General features: G+C 35.6%; 1 protein-coding gene across 2 annotated transcripts in view; it reads right to left on the reverse strand.

Moving 5' to 3' along the window:
- The window catches only part of KCNH7 (potassium voltage-gated channel subfamily H member 7), a 211240-nt gene that overhangs the window by 9674 nt on the left and 184041 nt on the right, over nucleotides 1–17525 (reverse strand). For both annotated transcript variants that reach the window (XM_068195687.1, XM_068195688.1), the window contains 4 exons: nucleotides 16825–17077; nucleotides 13604–13809; nucleotides 11183–11282; nucleotides 662–925 (listed from right to left, as the gene is read on the reverse strand). In XM_068195687.1, the coding sequence (XP_068051788.1) occupies nucleotides 662–925; nucleotides 11183–11282; nucleotides 13604–13809; nucleotides 16825–17077 (823 nt within the window). The remainder of the gene's footprint in view (nucleotides 1–661; nucleotides 926–11182; nucleotides 11283–13603; nucleotides 13810–16824; nucleotides 17078–17525) is intronic.

Below are 17525 nucleotides of genomic sequence, written 5' to 3' on the forward strand. Positions count from 1 at the left end.
CTTGTGTGTTACTTATGGAAGTCATTATTTCCTTCTGTGTGGTGTAATGGCACTCCTTTAACCAACAGGTGCAGCAAGACAGCATAGCATTCTTTCAAGATATTATGATTTTTTTTCACTTAATTTTTGTTGTGCCTTGTCAATGCAGTGAATAAAACTAGTTATCTGAAAACATATTTTTGGTGCATGTGCAACTACCACTAGGTTTAGCTAGTCTGGCACTCATTATCTATAATTTTTTTACTGTCATCAGCCCTGGTACATCAAATACCCTTTGGGAGATACTGTACTGCTTTGAGTGCAATCATCAATGGGCACTCAGTGAAGTCTAATACCAGTGAACAATTTTGAAGAGTTTGTTTAAATTACTTAGGTAGTTCAGTAACAAGATGATTTGTAGCAAAACCTATAATGACCTTTTAGAAGTTGTCCCACAGAACTGGGGGACAACCAGTTCCCACTTAATCCAGTTCCCACTGAATTAAACTATATTAATTCTTTTGAGAAATAATGATTTTTTGATCTAAGGTATTTTTTCTTAAGCTTTTTTTGAGTAAATATTATGTAAAGAATCAAGAGAACCTTTCAGAAAATTATTTTTTGTTGATCAGATTAAAAAGATGTATGCTCAAACTTTACTAAATAGAAACAGCTGAATTACCTTTGCAAGAACTGCTTCTTTTGTCAATAAGAATTTCTTCTGTGTCATGATCCATTTCTTCAAAGTCCATCTCTGTAGTTTTCTCTGTTACGGATGGGTAATCAGCTATCCCAGAGAACAGGGGCTTTTGCTCATCTTCAATGGAGGACACAAAAGATGATGACCCACTTTTTTTCTCCTCAAAATGTTTCTTAATAGATTGATAGTATCTGGTGCTGTCTCCCAAGGGTTCAGGATCACCCTGATCATTCTCCTTGAAATAATCTGTGAAAAAGAAATAATTGTATACAAAAATAAGCAATTCTTGAAAGTTTATTCTAGTTCATTATGGTCTGAGGATGGACATGATTTTTATATGAAGTAGGAAGTTCACTGTCTATTAGAAAAAAAATACTTTAAAGCCTTTTTTTGATTCTTATATCAGAGAAGTTTTATATTTCTTTTGAAGTCCTGGAAGACACTTGTATGTATGTAGTAAAGATTCTTAGTCCATAAACCATAACTCATTTTGCAAAACTTTTTTGTATCAAAACAACAAAGGCTTTATCCAACACAACCCTCCTGTGTACTCTTTTTTAATTCGAGTGAGGATGAAATTTGAGGAAGCCTTATATTCCAAAGTTTACAAAATATGAAACATTTCATCCTGTCTTCCAATTTCTATCATTACTGGGCATTTATTACAGTATTAACAGGCTAATGGTATGTTAGTATGTTAGACTTGGCATCAGAAATACTTGTTTAAGTTATTCTCACATGAGAGAGTATTTGTTGATTATTCTTTTCCCTTAAGAGACATTAATCAATTACCTCTAATTAATACTAGAGGTATTAATTAACCCCTCATTCCCAAAATTTATGGGCCCACCTAACCAGAGAGCATATTTCTTCATATTTATTACAGGATTGATATAATAGGGAGAAATAAAAGGAGGGAGTTCCTAGTCTGACTTATGGGATCACCTCAAAACAACTTTGCAAAGTAGCCCAAATTCCTTAGCCTTTAGAGCTGGGATTCTCTGAACATCCAATATTTTGAATAACAAAAGTAAACAACATTCTGTGATATATATGGTAGCAGTATACCAGTCAAGTTGAGAATCAATCTTTCATTGAATCATGTTCAAGGTCTGTAGTGAGCAGGAGCAGATTTAGTCCTCTTAAAAATGTCAAAAAAAGTAAGTCTAGATTTAAAGCAGATATATTTTAAAACATTGTAAGAATTAAATAGGATTTAAAGCCTAGAATAATTATTTATTAATATAAAGAAGTCTTGATCTCTTTTCAGCATAAACTTGAAGCTAATTTCCAATTCAATATTTGGTTTTACCTTTTTTTAACCCAAATGTCAAGATAATTTCAGTTCTGCTATTTATTTAAAACACATTTTAGCAGGATAGTCTCAACATCTCATAAATACTGTAACTAGTTTGCATTAAGTTCCTGGGGAGACAGCATGATTTCCCATCTGCTTTGTGCTAATTACTAATCAACATAGTTCCGGAATATCTGTAGTCTTTATAGCCTACAGCAGTGGCTAATCCAACATTCTGTATATTCCCTAGGTTTCTTCTCTGTTTTCTGGTCACTATAAGGAAATGAAACTGTGGCTTCATCTAACTGCCTTTGTCTGCACATCAAAAGAACACTATCTGTAAAGAGCACCCTTCAAGGGTCCAGAAATCTGTGAGCAGTGAGGCCAGGTGATGGTAAAGAAAATAAACCCAATAACAAAGCAAAATAAACCCAATTGCAAAGCAGGCCTTCTGTACCTTAGAGTCTCCAAGGGCAATTAACACAACTCCAAACAGAGGTGACTTTACTGGGCTTTTGTTAAGCAGGACTACTGGCTCTAAGTGATATTGGTGATGCTAAGTTGCTGCAAAATTGTCAAAACAACTTCAAATGGACTGGCAGTGTAAAACCTCTTGGGGGATGCTCAGAATCAAGTGCCATGTTCTCGGCAATTCCATCTCCAAAACAGTACAGAAGCAAAAGAAAGCTTCATAAGAAAATTTTATTATAGATGTCTCCTATGGTATTTCTTGTGGGAATGTATTGAAAACATAGTCACGCTACCGTAAATTGTCTTAATTACTTAGTGTTTGACTGACTTCAACCTGTGAAAAAGACCTTCTAATGAAAGCTTGAAATTACCAATTTTTAGGGTAATTTTATATGTTCATGGGATTTTGTGCACTAACGGCAGCTGTAATGAGCACTCTGTGGAATACAAATCAAGCAGTGGACTAATTTTAAGAAGGGGTCATTGAGACTCCAGTGAAAAAAATTGTTTAGCAGCTGAAATACAGCAGACTGTCTTCTCTCTTATATTCATAAAACACTAAAATATTTAGAAACATGAAGCCAGATTCTGCTAATAATTACTCCGCTGTAAAACCAGGGTAATTAGGCTGATATCTCTCCATCTATATCAGAACAACAGAACACATTATTTTCCAAATACTGTCCAAGTATTATGAACTCACTGGCATGAGAAGGAAGGCAGAGATCTGTTGAATGTAGGCTCCTGCCTCATGAAATCAGGGACGATTTGTTCATCAGGTGATCTATTTCAAAATAGACATCTTTGGCTTTACTGCCATTGCTTTATCTTCTAGGCATCTGGCTATACTCAGAGAGTCAAAAGTTGTTTTCCTTTTTAAAGGCTCCTATTTAATGCTAAAAATTATTCTCTCTGGTGGATAGCCTTGTGACACTTTGCACCTAGGCTATGAATTAAAATAGAAATGACTCTATTTTATTGACTCTTCAGGACCTGATAATGGTGCAATTCTGTACCTCTGCTCAACACCTTAGCAGCGCCTCTGCAGCTCAGTGGAAAGTAAGTTACAAATAATAGATAGATAGGGCTTTTTTTCAGAATGTGAATTTTTCCAATTTCTCCTTCTTTTTGTAATGAAATTCAGTCATTGGTTTGGAATGGATTTTCCAGAAGTGAAGACTTATCTAGCTGTGTGTGTATGGATACGTTCACTTTGTTCCACATGGAAAAGTGTTTTAAACATTTTATTTATCCCTTTCTGTTCTTCTTCCAAATGTAACCATTAAACCCCACCTTCCTCTCCCCCCCCAGCACCAGTTCTAGTGTTTTCTCTCTCATTTTCCAGTAAGAAAAATTTCACTTTCTGATTCTGAAACAGCTAGAAACAGTTTTAGTGAAGATGATTATTTTTGTAACTTCCTGTTTTACCAAAATGTATAAATATAATTTACATTCTTTATGGGACTGTTTTAGTGTGTTATGTGTTTTGGGTGTCTGTCAAGTTTACAGGCAATGTCCTCTGACCTTTGCTGTCTGGAAATTCCAAAATCTTCAAAGTAATTATCAGAAAGTTTGTGTCCTGCTTTTCACACATACACAGGCAAAGGAAGGGAAGAAGTGGGGTTGTCACAAGTCTGGGTAAAAGAGCTATGACAGTGACTCACAGAAATACTGTCAATAAAATTGTACTTCCTGGGATGGTTACCAGATGTCAGACAGGTTTCTTTTGTGTGATATGGTCTGCAGTATGGAATTTTGCATTACTCCAGTAGTGCCAGTCTGCATGATCTAGAGGCACTTTCTCTTAATATATCAGTCTGCTGCAAACTGTATTGGTGAAAGTGTCAGCAATGTATTACCTATGGAGCAGCATTGTTTAATACTGCTGTAATTTCATTAACTGGAATTTGTCATCATTAATCAAGCTAGCTATGTAGCCTAGTGTTTCAGCAGGTAGCAAATTTTTACTCCCTTTTCAGCCATCCAATAAAAAAATCCCAAAATATGCTGAAACAAATTCAATTTTGTGTAGGAAATGAGGTGAATGACTTACTCTCTCCCACAAGCAGCAATTTATATTCCAAACCATAATACAGACAATCCTCATCATTATCTGCACCACTACAAATCTGTTCAGCAGAAATGACATTTTCCATTTCCTTTGAAAAAACACACCATACTGTTTTACACTAAACCAAGTGCATGCTTTGGTAAGGAGAAATGCACACTGTGACTTGGATGGAAGGATGGTTAGTGGCTCAGAAGGTCTGGAGATCTTCAAATTCTTAGCAAGTATTTTGGTTCAACTGTTACAAGCTCTTTCTTGTGTGATATTCACAAGTATTCCTGTGGTGATCATCTGTGTTTCTGTGTATGAACAAAGAATTTGCTATTTGTTGCAAATGACTATTTGTTATCTGTTCTTTAATTTAAAAATGTCTGGTACCCTGTCAGAGAGCATAAAAGTACCTTACGTGACTACGATGGGAAACAAATATTTTGAATGAAAAGTGACCAAATATTTCAGACAGTATGTTAAATACAATACCACAAACAGGATTGAAAGAGTACAAACTTTCAAAATGTCAAAAAATCAAAAGCTGTTGAAGAATAATTTGAACACTGGTGTTCAAAGCATACCTATGTTTTCCATCATATAGATGGGGAACAGCATACAACCAGTCAGGGAAAATGGTAATCCTAAGTCCTGAAATCCCTGCTTTTCACTTATTTGTGCAAGAACATTATAAGCAATACATTTTACTTATCTACTATCAAAAGGTACTGGTATTGTGCAGCAGGATCAACATATGACTCCAGAGAAATCTACTCAAGCTGAACACTGTACAGAAAGCCAATCAGTGAGTTTAGGATAATTAAACTGCTAATTAAAATGCTCACAATTTTTTTTCTTGCTATTTGCTTCATACTTAGTTGAATGTGACTGGTCTGGAGTACATTGCTAGATATAGCTGAGTGCCTTCTGATGGACTGGCTAAAGGAAGTGTGTCAAAAAGGAGGAAGGTGACTGCTTGTACACAGGAAAAGGAACAGCAACTCAGTGTCTGGTCATTCAGTGGATAAGTATTGCTATGGTGAACTTTTTTGCCATATTGTTCATTTATCTAAGACTAAAAGAACAAAGTTAAATAGTTTTTATTATTTTGTAAACAGTCTTATGGTAAACAGTATGAGGAAATTTCATGGAAAGAATTTGCCTGAAGTTCCACCAGGCACTTGACTTTGTGTATCTAGATGTCCTGCTTCAGCTCCTTCAATTACATGTCAGACCTCAAAATTTGAAACAATGCCAAAGACTTACAGTGGCTTCTGAAACCTGAGCTGTGAAAGTTCTTGTATTCTTTAGCACATGTTTGTTTTCCTCCTTCTTCCTCACTTCTACTCATTATGGTTCTCTTCAAATATCCCACCTATCTTAGGACCCCCTACTTAGAAATGCACTGTCAGATATTTGTGTGGTATTTGACTAACACCAAGGAAAAGTGTTGTCTGTCTAGTAACTATGCAGGAAGATCCCTAATCCTAAGAAAAGTAGGTTGCTGGAAGTATTCTGGGAAAGCTAAAACGTTTTTAAGGTTTATATTTTTTTCCTGTGATTGTTTTTAATGATAGAAGATTTGTTTAATTCCAATTTCATTCATCATTTGGGAGATCATAAGTCTACTATGGGTGGATATAATAGATTAAGCTATTCCATTGTTACAGAATTTCTGGCAAGTTTGCTGAAAGTTTCCAGTAGATTCAATAGTGATGGTGGAGGAAATGAACTGTACTGCAGAGAGTTCAAATTACTGTTCTGTATCAGCACTCCTTGTGAGTGTTTGGTAAGTTAATCTGTCCTTTGCCATGTTTTGTCTTTGAGCCGTGAAAGTTTGGATGATTTTGGAAATAGGGAACAGCAGAAGGTACTAACCCCCCCCCCCCCCCACCATGATGGCCTGATCCTTTTCCATAAGGATCTATGTCCCTATTTTTACAAGAGCTTAGAAAAGAGCTAGTTTTTGAATAACCAAATTTGAGACACATTAAAAAAGCCAAGAATTTCAAAGGTCAAGGGAATATGAAATCTTTCATGTATTATTTTGTGCCATTTTCAGTACATTGGCATATTAGGGATGGAGTGACAGCCCTCCATCTCCATTTTTTTTGTTTTGTCTCTTTTTGTATCAACCTTAATGGTAATCAGATAACATTAGAAGGACAATTATTAGTTTATATTTCAAGAAATAATGCTATGTGAAAAAACAATCAGAAACAAAGAATTATAGCAATGCACCTCAGAATGGATTCAGGGCATAGATAAAATTAAAATAGATAGAATTATAGCAATGCACCTCAGAATGGATTCAGGGCATAGATAAAAACAATTCTCTTATCAAATTTAGAATTCCCTTCTCTTTTACAAGAGATTCAGCTTTCACCACAGTACTATTATTACTATTTATTTTCAAAGGATAGCTATGGATATGTGTGACTGCACACAATATCTCGATCAGATTTGGCCTTTGGAAACAGCCTCTTTGGGAGTGACTCCTGGGAACAAGACTCTTCTGTGGAAGCTCCCTGAGGTGGCATCTAGGCACTGTGATAACAGCAGTACCACTAATAGGAGCAGATGGAACACTGCACTGGTGGGCTCTCTGATGACCAGGTACTTTTTTGCTAGGGGTTTCAATATTAAGTAAGATTCTGGGGACATGAAGTCTTGTTTCCAGCCATATGATGCCTGCCAACACATTAGTTGTTTCCTGGCCATTTAATGACCTAGCACTCCAGTGGAATATTAGAAACTCTTTGCTAATTAAGCCCAGGCCAACTTCATCAGCAAAATACTAACAGTTTTACACAGTTAAGTAAGAGCCTCAATTTTTACCCACATTCTTACCTGACTTTCTTTCTGGGAGCATGGCACAGTGTTTGGCTGAGTACCTATTAATAAAGTAAGCATTTAGATAAGTAAGCTGAGGGAGGGGACCATAATGGGAAAGAACAGGTCAGGGGGTGTTTCTCCATTCTCTTAGTACTCCATAGTTTCTGACAGGAGAATCAGTTCCTGAAACGTTTCCTTGTCTTCTATATCTAAATCAAGATAGGTTATGGGATTATCAAATGGCCTCTAGATACCTTGTGTAATAAAGCTGTGTTAATATGGCTTGGCTTCTTAGCCTGAAAAACACCTACAAGCAATGAACACTTAAGATAGTTACATTAATCAAGATTCAGTTAGAAGTTTTTTAGAATTCTGGCTTTTGTGCTTACTTTGAGAATTGATCAGTAGACACTTTTTGAAAAGTCTGATCAGGAAACATAACTCTTCAAATTAAGCAATACATGAGTTTACTAGTAAATAATATTTTAATAATGAAACAAAATGTATTTGATATCTCACTTGATTGTTACAATCTCTGTTGAAGTGGGCAAATGCAAACCCCAGCGTACACAAGAATCTGTGAGAACTTTGTGATCACTTAAAATCACATCCATGGAACTAAAGTTTTCTTTGTATAAGTTTCCTGGGTCAGCTGCCACTAGAACAGTCCCAAGAAGGTTAAGATTTTAGAGCCAACATTAACAAAAAGTTTAAAAAGTTGCTACAAAAATGGTATTGCTTAAACTTCAGAACAGTCCTTTCAAAGCCCCAAGTTTTCAGGCTTTCAGTGAGTCTCCGTACACTGTGCATTTTCCACCCATATATTGGATTTTATATTGATGTAAACAACTCTAGAAATGCCCTATTCAGCATGGGATAATAGAACTGCACTCAGAACTAGCAGAGAAAAAGAAAGTTCTTGACTGAATGTATTTCCCTTGAAATTAGCTGACTCACACAGAACTGCTAGAAGTAAATGAGAAATGGGCAAGAAAAAAATTGTATTCTGCACTGCTAAAAATGACAATTGAGTATAGATGGTGCAGCTCATTGTGACAAACTTTTTAGCAGAAGGCTAACTTGCAAACCCAGCTGAGAGCTTTGTTTGGAACTGCCAGGCAGGAATGCTGCTAATTTTAAGCAGTCTCAGAGTATCTTGGCTGACTGTCAAGGATCTATGGCAACTGGCTAAGTCTGCACCTGCACCTGTGCAAGAAGTACCATCCATTATTCTGAAAGACATACAGTAAACTTCTTTAGGGTGGGAGCAAGTGTAAGCTATGTAGTGTGTACATTAATTCTTGCAGGGGACCTCTTCTGAAACTGCAACTGATTCTAGAAGTCAGAGAACAAGGTGGTCCCTCAAATAGTCTTGTAGCCTCTAAAATCACACTGTGACAGAGCCCTTATAAGCCTTACTAGTTAAGATCAGTTTCTGTTGACAGAGGATAGAAATGGTGGAATTATGTATATGTGGAGTGACATGATCTTGTGTGAAATTGAAGAACCAGGGATACTAACTACAGATGCATAAAAGAGAGCTGTGTTGATTTTGTTTAACCCCTGATAAAACTTGTGCAGGAAGAGTTACCATGGAAACAAGGTCCAAATCAGGCTAGCATGAACTAAAGGCTGAGATAACACAATCCCATTTTTAGCACTCCGAAACAGAGAAAACATCATGATCACACTAAAGATGGGAAAAATAAAATTTCAAGCTGCATAATATGCTAGTAGGTCAACAGCTGAAAGTAAAGAATGCTAGTAAGAAGAGCATTTACCAAGCACGCCTCTATTTGCAAAATAAAATATCAAAATATAACAGTAAGAATTCTGGGAGTCTCTATCCTGTTCAAACTGTAGTTCTGAAATCAAAATATGATTTTCATACAACACGTATTTTTTTACCTTTTGGCAAACTGTGGCCAGAAATGCATTTTCCAGCTGTTTGTTCAGAAACTGTCTTTTCTCCTCCAGTTCTGAAAAATTCTGCAGGATCATCTCCAAATATTTATCATTATAGACTGACTATGCTGGATCAAAATAAGATGCCACTCCCTCCTATATATAAAGGGTTGAAATCAATAGAACATTACTTTAAAAACCAGCAGTACCTCTAGTAGAACCTACTTTACAACCTCAAAGAGGATGTGGGAAATGCCACAGAAAAGTAACACTGAAGATCTATGACTATGAGGTGTCTGCTGTGGCCATGGGAACACGTAGAGAATCTGAAAAGAGACCAGAGAGGGGCAGTAAGCCACTGGACCAAAAGTATACTCAGTACTTGGCAAAGGACTCCTACTTGTTTTCTCTTCTCCTCAGATGGACTTCCAATGTACCTCACTTCTGCCTAACCCAGATATTACCAGGTGCTGTACAATCACTTGCCAGGGCTAAGGAGCCTGCCAGTCTTGCCTCTTCTTCCCCAATGATGCAAGCATTTTTTTCAGAGACAAAAGTGTGAGAAATTATATTCTTTCAAAAGTAATGCAAATAAATGTTTCAAAGAGTAAATGTTTCAATTCAATGTAATTGACTGGGCAAGAACCATAAAAGCCTAGGGGTCTTGGAACCTCACTGACACCTGAGTAGCCTATTTGTAATTCTACAGCAGGCACAACATAAAAGATCACTTCCATCTTGTCTAGGTAGCAGCATATGTTTTCTCATAAGAAATGTGAAGGTTAGTCAGGCAAAGTATTTCTGTCAACAGATTCTTTGTGAAGAGCAGATTGAATATTTCATGGGGACATTTTCCTGACAGATTTGTTGTCAGTCTTGGCTTCCTGCCCTAAAGATGCTTCTTTGATCGAACAGGAATGTCATTGTTCTGAATAGCCACACTCTGGATAAGAGTCTCTTCATTCAGCATTATATCTGCTATGGATATTTAAACTGTTGCCATTTATTATCAGCTACTCTGCTACTCTATAAATTGGTGTTATGCTGCATTTAGGACTGAAGTTTAACTGTGGATTGTGAAAGACAGGCGTAACAGAAAGAGTAATTTGTCAGACAAACCATTCAACCATAAAAGTGCAATGGTATTCAAGGAATTGTGTTTTCCCTACATAAAAATGAAAATCCATGAATATCAGCTTAGCTGTCTTCATGACTGTTGCTGTCTGACCAGATCTACTATCTACAGTTCCTGGTATTTAGCAGTACTGAATAAAAAAGGTTTTTTTTCACATAAAAAAGTAAAAAAGCTTTATGTTTCACTGAATTTTCCTTCATTAGGTTTACTCTCAAAAGCTGCTAATGTGAACATAAGCATATAAAATATTACCTAAATTTTTGCCAGAACAACATTTTACACATTACCATATGGATCAAAATCAGACTATGGTGAATCTAAAGTGTCCTGAAATATTTTAAATTTTACATTTTTAAAATATTTCAATTCCAGGGAGAAACACTATCTAGCAGCAAGTTTAACAGAGCACTTTGCTGAGGAGATAAAATAATCTACAGACTAGGTTGTTCACCTAAACAGTTTAGGTTGTAGTAGTAGGTTTTTCAGTTTAAAACATGGCGTCTCAGAAAATAGATATTAAGAGATAATATACATATGTATATGCATGCCTTAAAGGCAATAAGGTAATGTTGGAACAGCTCTTCACAGACAGATGTGAAATCATGGAAGTGTGAGATTTATCTCTTCTAGTTATACATAAGCATGTAGGGGTTAATGCACAGAGAAGTTTTGCTGCCCAGCTGGATTCTCAAGGGCTGCCCCAGGAACAGCCAACAAGGGACCCTAATGTACCCAGCAATACCAAGTGAAATGCCAATGAATAATGAGGCGGTACTGTCTCATGTAAGAAATGAAGTTAATTACCTTTCTCTATTTCACTTTGGAAGGACAATTTCCGTCTTCGTAGTTTGCAGTTCTCTCCATCAGTATCATTGGTAGTTTGTGATCTTATTACGAGGTCAGACTTGATAAATGAAATATGAAACAAAATGACAGATTAGTCCAATCTAAAGAGGGCAGATTTGCAATAGGTGATTGACTGTTAATCATGTTCAAGCTTTAAAAAAGGCAATATTAAAGTCAGTCTGCATCTGCCTCTCCATCACTGGCTAATGAATGGAATTGCCCAGGGCTAACATTAAAAAAGTTTATGCAAATTGAGAAAACCAACACTGTCATCACCTACTGATGAAATAAAATTATACTGATAATAAGTTTACATGGAAATACATGTGTTCATGTGCTATCAACTTCTCTGAACTTGCACAGATCTGGTTTACATAGCCTTAGACAAACTAATGAAAAAAATTAAATAACCTCTAACAGAAAATATATACTATTTCAAGAAGTAAAGTGGTAATTAATTGCAATTATATTTATATTTAACTGATGGTAATTATTTATAAAGGTTACAGTTTGCAGTGATTATAAAGGTTATATTTTACAATAAATATAAGCCTAACAAGCATCAGGCACTTTACTTCATTATTTTATTTTTCTAGACCCTCCCTTCCTCTTTATCAGATATAGAGCATTCAGATACTTATTTCTGTACCAGAACACAATGTTGGTTTTTTCTATCCATCTTAAGAAGATTGCAGTGCTTTTTTTACCAGTAGGTAAAATATGCATTTAACTCTTGTTTTTTCTACTTTAACATATTTACAAATTAGCACATATAACACCAGTTTTGCTCTTTGTGTACATACCCATGGCATTGGCTTCAACCTACTTCCATTCCCTGTGCTAGTGAGGTTTCCCATACCACACAAGTAAGCAGATTTGCATGTGGGAGAAGGGCAGAGGGGAGCTGGGAAGCGTTTACATCTTTCTCTTTCCCTTCACTTTAAACCTGGCAAGTAATATGCTTCAGTGGTGGCCCACTGGTGGAATAACTGCAGGAAGAAAAAGGTACTTTCATACAAACAAGAGGGCAGGAGCAGAAGTTGAAGCAGAAGCATTCTTTTGGGGGATGAGTTTCTGGATTGCAATAGACAACGTAATTGAAGATATAATTACTCAGACTTAAATCATTAATGTGAAATTATCCTCAAGAAATTTTTCAAATATATGGATGTTCAGTTTTAACTTAAATTTATCACTAGACTATACATTCTTTGTGTTGTGTTTTACATATAATTAATAATTATGACCTTTTCAATACATACAACGGCATGACTGAAAAAAAGAATATAATTGGTCTTTTATTTTCAGAATGATATTTTATAAAAAAATGGTCATAATAGAAAGAAGTGACATTCCTTGTTAGAAGCTGTATTTTTAAATTTTTTTTTTAAAAAATAAGAATCCACACCTGAATAGCAAAGATGTCCCTATGATTTACAGCCCAAAACTTAGTGTTCTTTTTCTCCTTTTTTCTTAGAAGGCCTTTGAGGCCAAATTAGGTTAGATCCTTTTCACTGAATCTCTGTTTTTCTTTTAGGAAGCCACAAAATGGCATTATCTCAGAAATAATTAAATGTAAACCAGTCATTCTGTGGGCAGTGTAGTCCCTGCCTGGTGGACAGGGCTGGGGTTCCTACAATCTTCTGGGGAAGCCTTTAGCCTCAGCAGCACAAAAGAGAATTTCCCCACTCCCCCTTTGGTCAAATGTCCACTTGCTTTCCCAAGTCAGAGTAACCCTGTCAGTCTGAAATTAGGAAACACTGGTAATATTTTGACTTTCCTGAAGATCTAATTTGTGCAAAAGGGAACACTTAGGACAGTCACTGTGGGAAAAAGAGACCAAGAAATGCCTGCAAATATGAAGACTGAGCAAAGCTGAAAAGTACCTTGCAAGTTTTTAGTCCCCTAGGAGGTAGAGTGCATGCCAAGATAAGGGAATTAACAGTTCATATTTGAAAGGCAATTAAATATTTTCTATTGCTAGACACAGAAGGAATCTGGATAATCTGATTTATCCTTATTTTATGGATGTACAATTACATTTAGTGTCAAAAGTACCCCTTGTGGTGACCTAGGCTATAGTCATCTAATAAAACCATATTTTCCATGGCTTTAACAAAATTCCCCTGGGTGAAGCCTTAATACTATTTAAATATAGAACCAAATCCTGTTAGATTAACATCATCTGAATAATTTCATTGACTTCTGCTGAGTTTAACTGATTTCAGTAGAAGCAATCAGGAGAGTATATTTTTTTAATACAGGATTTCAGCTTTTAATTTTGTTAACCTTAGTTTTTTAAATGCTATTTTCAAGTTTTGTTACTATGGGACAAATTTGGCCCAATATTAAGAAAGAAAAATTACTTATTATATGTACCTTTGTGGTTTCATCTCTCAGATTAAAAGTTAGCTCCAGATTGGTGAGGAAGAGATCAGAAAATTCAGGGTACATATCCAAAACTTCTAGTAGATCTTCTCTCTGGATCTTATGTAAGTCACAGTAAGTTAAAGCTCTCACATCTGCATTTGACTTTCCTGGTTTTGCATAAAGATGTACCATCTCTCCAAAAATATCATTTTTCCCTGCAGAAAGAGAATTAAACAGAGGTTATTATTTTAAACATGAAGAAGCCATTACATTGACTGATGTATTTCTTTATCACAGAGGCGTAGAATACTTGGTGTTACATGAAGTGATACAGTCAGATTCCCATTGCACATATATAAAGGAAAAGCAGTATTATTAAGTATTAAAAGTGAAATTATTAAGATCAATGAAAACACATGTAACTGGACTAAGTGAGCGTTTCATCACAATTTTTCTTCAGTTTCATCAAAACAACATGATTTGAGTAGGTTCCTTTGTCTTTTCTTCTAGAAGCATTATTTGGTAATTTCGATTGTATTATGACAGCAAAGATGAAATTTCTATTGTCCAGTCCAGTACAGGACTTGTCTGCCTGTAATATCACTTTGTTGAGAATTATATGAAGGAACTGACTGTACTTGAAATATATTTTAGAAGAAAATTACTTTGTTTTTATATTTTTAGAGGGAATGCAGAGCTTCTAAGATGCAGTTCTTTTGAACAAGCTCTTTAAACATGTCTGCCTCTGTTTTGATACCATTACAATTCTTCCAATCAATGTTGACACATTTGCAATAGGTGTTTGTTAAGATCAATGCAAAGCAGCTGCAGCCATAAACCAGTGAAAACATACTCTACACTAAGGGTTTCAGGGTTACTTGCAAAATGGGGTTGGGGAGGCACTAAGAAAACACTTGTGGAAAAGAATAGTGATCATGGCAAAGAAGAAACAGAGAGGTACAAAAGAATACAGTGGTGATTTTTTGTCTCTGTTAAACATTTGTGCCTTTCACATTGGGTTACTAAGGGCAGTTCTGGTTTTTCTTTTTTTTAATAAGTTGAAAACTGCAGCTAAGAAACGCAAAAGGTAAATTAAGGGCTGATTTATAGTAAGGATCTTGAACATGGGAAAATTAAGAGATAACCTGATTATATTGTATATAATTTTTCCTCTTTAGAGTGGAAAAATTACTTCATATTGAATGTCTCTAGAGTATAAGAAGGAAAGCATAGGAAGAACCAATGGAAAGAAACTGAAGCAAGATAATTTTATTCTGGAAATAAAGCACACATTTTTAACAATAAAGGTGATTAAATATGGAAATAAACTGCCATTTTCATCTCTTCATATATTCAGCGCAAAACCCATTGTTTTTATTTCATAAAATACAGTTCATTAGATATAACAGATTGTCAAAGATATGAAATGTAACAGGAAACAAAGAAAAAACGAGGGTTTGACAACATACTCCTGCCCTAGATGTTTATGAATTCAGAGGCCCTTATTCAAGGCATACAAAAGAGTATTGACATGGTTGTAGTACTTTTATATCTTGTCTGCAAAGCCAAAACAGATAGATTTCAGAGACCTTCTGTTATCGAGGTACTAGATGAAGAATTACTGCCATCAGATCAGTATTAAAGAAACTTAACTCATCCACATCAGTCAGTGCTGATGATTTGAGGAAAACTGGGGAGAAACCCATTTCTCAGAACACTTTGATTTCTTTGATGATGCTGAAATAGTTGTTAAACGTGAAAATTTCATCCATGCTACCTCTGTAGGACTACTCTGTTGTCCACAGCACAAAGCACTGAGTAGTTTTTATGTCCATTTTTGCGTGTAGGTTTTTCAGAAAGAGGAATTAACTGAAAATATTTGGCTAATTATTGATAAACTGTTAGGTTTCTGAGTGATTTCAATGCAGAGTAATTTTCCTTTATATCCTCTATCTTTTTCTGTAGATTCTTCAAAATACCAGCAACTCTTTCACTGGAGCCAGCTATAGGCAAATTCGTACCTCATGGATCACGCAACAGATGCGGGCTCAGTTTATTCTGGATGCAGCAGAAATGTATATGTTTTTGATGTGAGAGATGAATTCCTTGATGAACCACACTGCTCATAATCAGGGCAAGACTCTTACACAGTTAAGTAAAAACCTAACAGTGTTATACTTGCATGCTCCCTACTTTCTTTGTGCCTATAGCTGGCCCAGCTGATGAGCTGCAACAGCATGAGATGATAAATTATCTTGATGACACTATCTAAACCTAGGGAAGGATTGCTTTAGGCACACCTTTGTTCTGCTCATATACCCACCCTGCAAAGTATAAACAGAATAATCAGTCAAAGTACAGCAACATGCTGCCCCCAGTCCACATCTTGCTTCAGCTGCTTTTCTGAGTGTAAGTTCCTGCAGTGGCCAATTAATGGAAAGACAACATATAAATGATATTACAGATGGTATAGTCTTCTGTACATCAAAATCCTTAGTCATCTACTCAATTATTCTTTGCATTCTTATTATCTAATATAACATTGGAGAAACAAATCTGTAGTCACATTATGTAAGGTTTTAGTTATGTTACTTTTCATATTGCTATAGCTAACCAGCTGCAGGTGAGCTCCCAGCTAGACTTGAGCATTGTCCTGAGCCAACTTTGTTAGGAAAGAAAAGTCATCATGCTATACAAACAAGAATGTGTTAATAAGACATATAGAGGAAACACTGGTGTCATTACTTCTAGATAAAATTTATTTGTTATTCTCTTCCTTTCCTTTATGCCTAGTGGGCAGAAACAGATATTTCTGAAAATCTCTAGAAGACATTTTGAATGCCCAGAGTAGATTGCTCCAGTTAGCAAATAGAGGAATCTATGTGTCTCAATACCTTCATCACTGTTTAAGAACAGAGTGGTCTTGACTTTAAATCTTGCAGTATAATCAGAACTGGAATAATTGGAAATCTGCTTGCCTCAACTCGCAGCTTATCTTTTACCTAGGCATTAATGTGACTAAAGATAAATCTTTAGAAATCCAAAGATGTGGGCTCTTTGGTGCACATGAATTATTGCAGTAATGTAGATTTTCCTTCTTAAATTATTTCTTTGCTTAATTTAAAAAACATAGTTAGTAAATATTTACAAATTTCCTGTCCCAGGAACAGCAATAAATATATTTTTTGAAAATCTGACTCTTATAATATGTCTTGTAATAATGTACTTACCAAGAATGGCTACAACAATGTCACTCTTAAGGATTTCAATGGAGCCTCTTGACACAAAATAAAGAGCAGTGAGAACATCTCCACAGTGCACTAAAGTGTCTCCAGGAGGTGCATGTGTTGTCTTAAATTTCATAGCCAAAGCTCGAAGACAGCCTTTACTGGCCCCCCGGAAAGCTTTGCAATTCTGAAGCAAATTTTGGTTGAGGTGTAGACAAATGTCAGCTTGTAAGCACTCTGGAAATCCCTTCAGGACCTGGAAAGACAAGAATAAAGATTTCATGCGAATGCTATGGAAGTTCTTTATATAATTTTTGTTTTCCTCCTGGACAAAAAGAAAGAAGTGACCTACAAATAGACATGGCTCTAAAAGTTGTAAGAGTATTAAAATTCAACAAATTCAGAGTGTAGTCTATATTGAAAAGCTTTTACAATGTGAACACTCCTATAAATACTAACCAATATAGTGGTTACAAAATGTGCTATTAAGATTTATTTCATTGCAAGAAATGGTATCAGGGTACATGAATGACTGTACTGCTGTAAAATAACAAATAAGACAGTGAAAAGGGGAAGTCCTGACTGAATTTTACTTACTTGGACTCATATATCTATTTCCTTTTATTATAAGAGAGGTTTTTGCTGAAATAACCATGATATTTGTCAAATGAGAGCTATCTGAAGAAGATCAGATATTTTTCAGA

Source organism: Anomalospiza imberbis, chromosome 7, assembly GCF_031753505.1.
Source record: "Anomalospiza imberbis isolate Cuckoo-Finch-1a 21T00152 chromosome 7, ASM3175350v1, whole genome shotgun sequence".
Lineage (NCBI taxonomy): Eukaryota > Metazoa > Chordata > Aves > Passeriformes > Viduidae > Anomalospiza > Anomalospiza imberbis.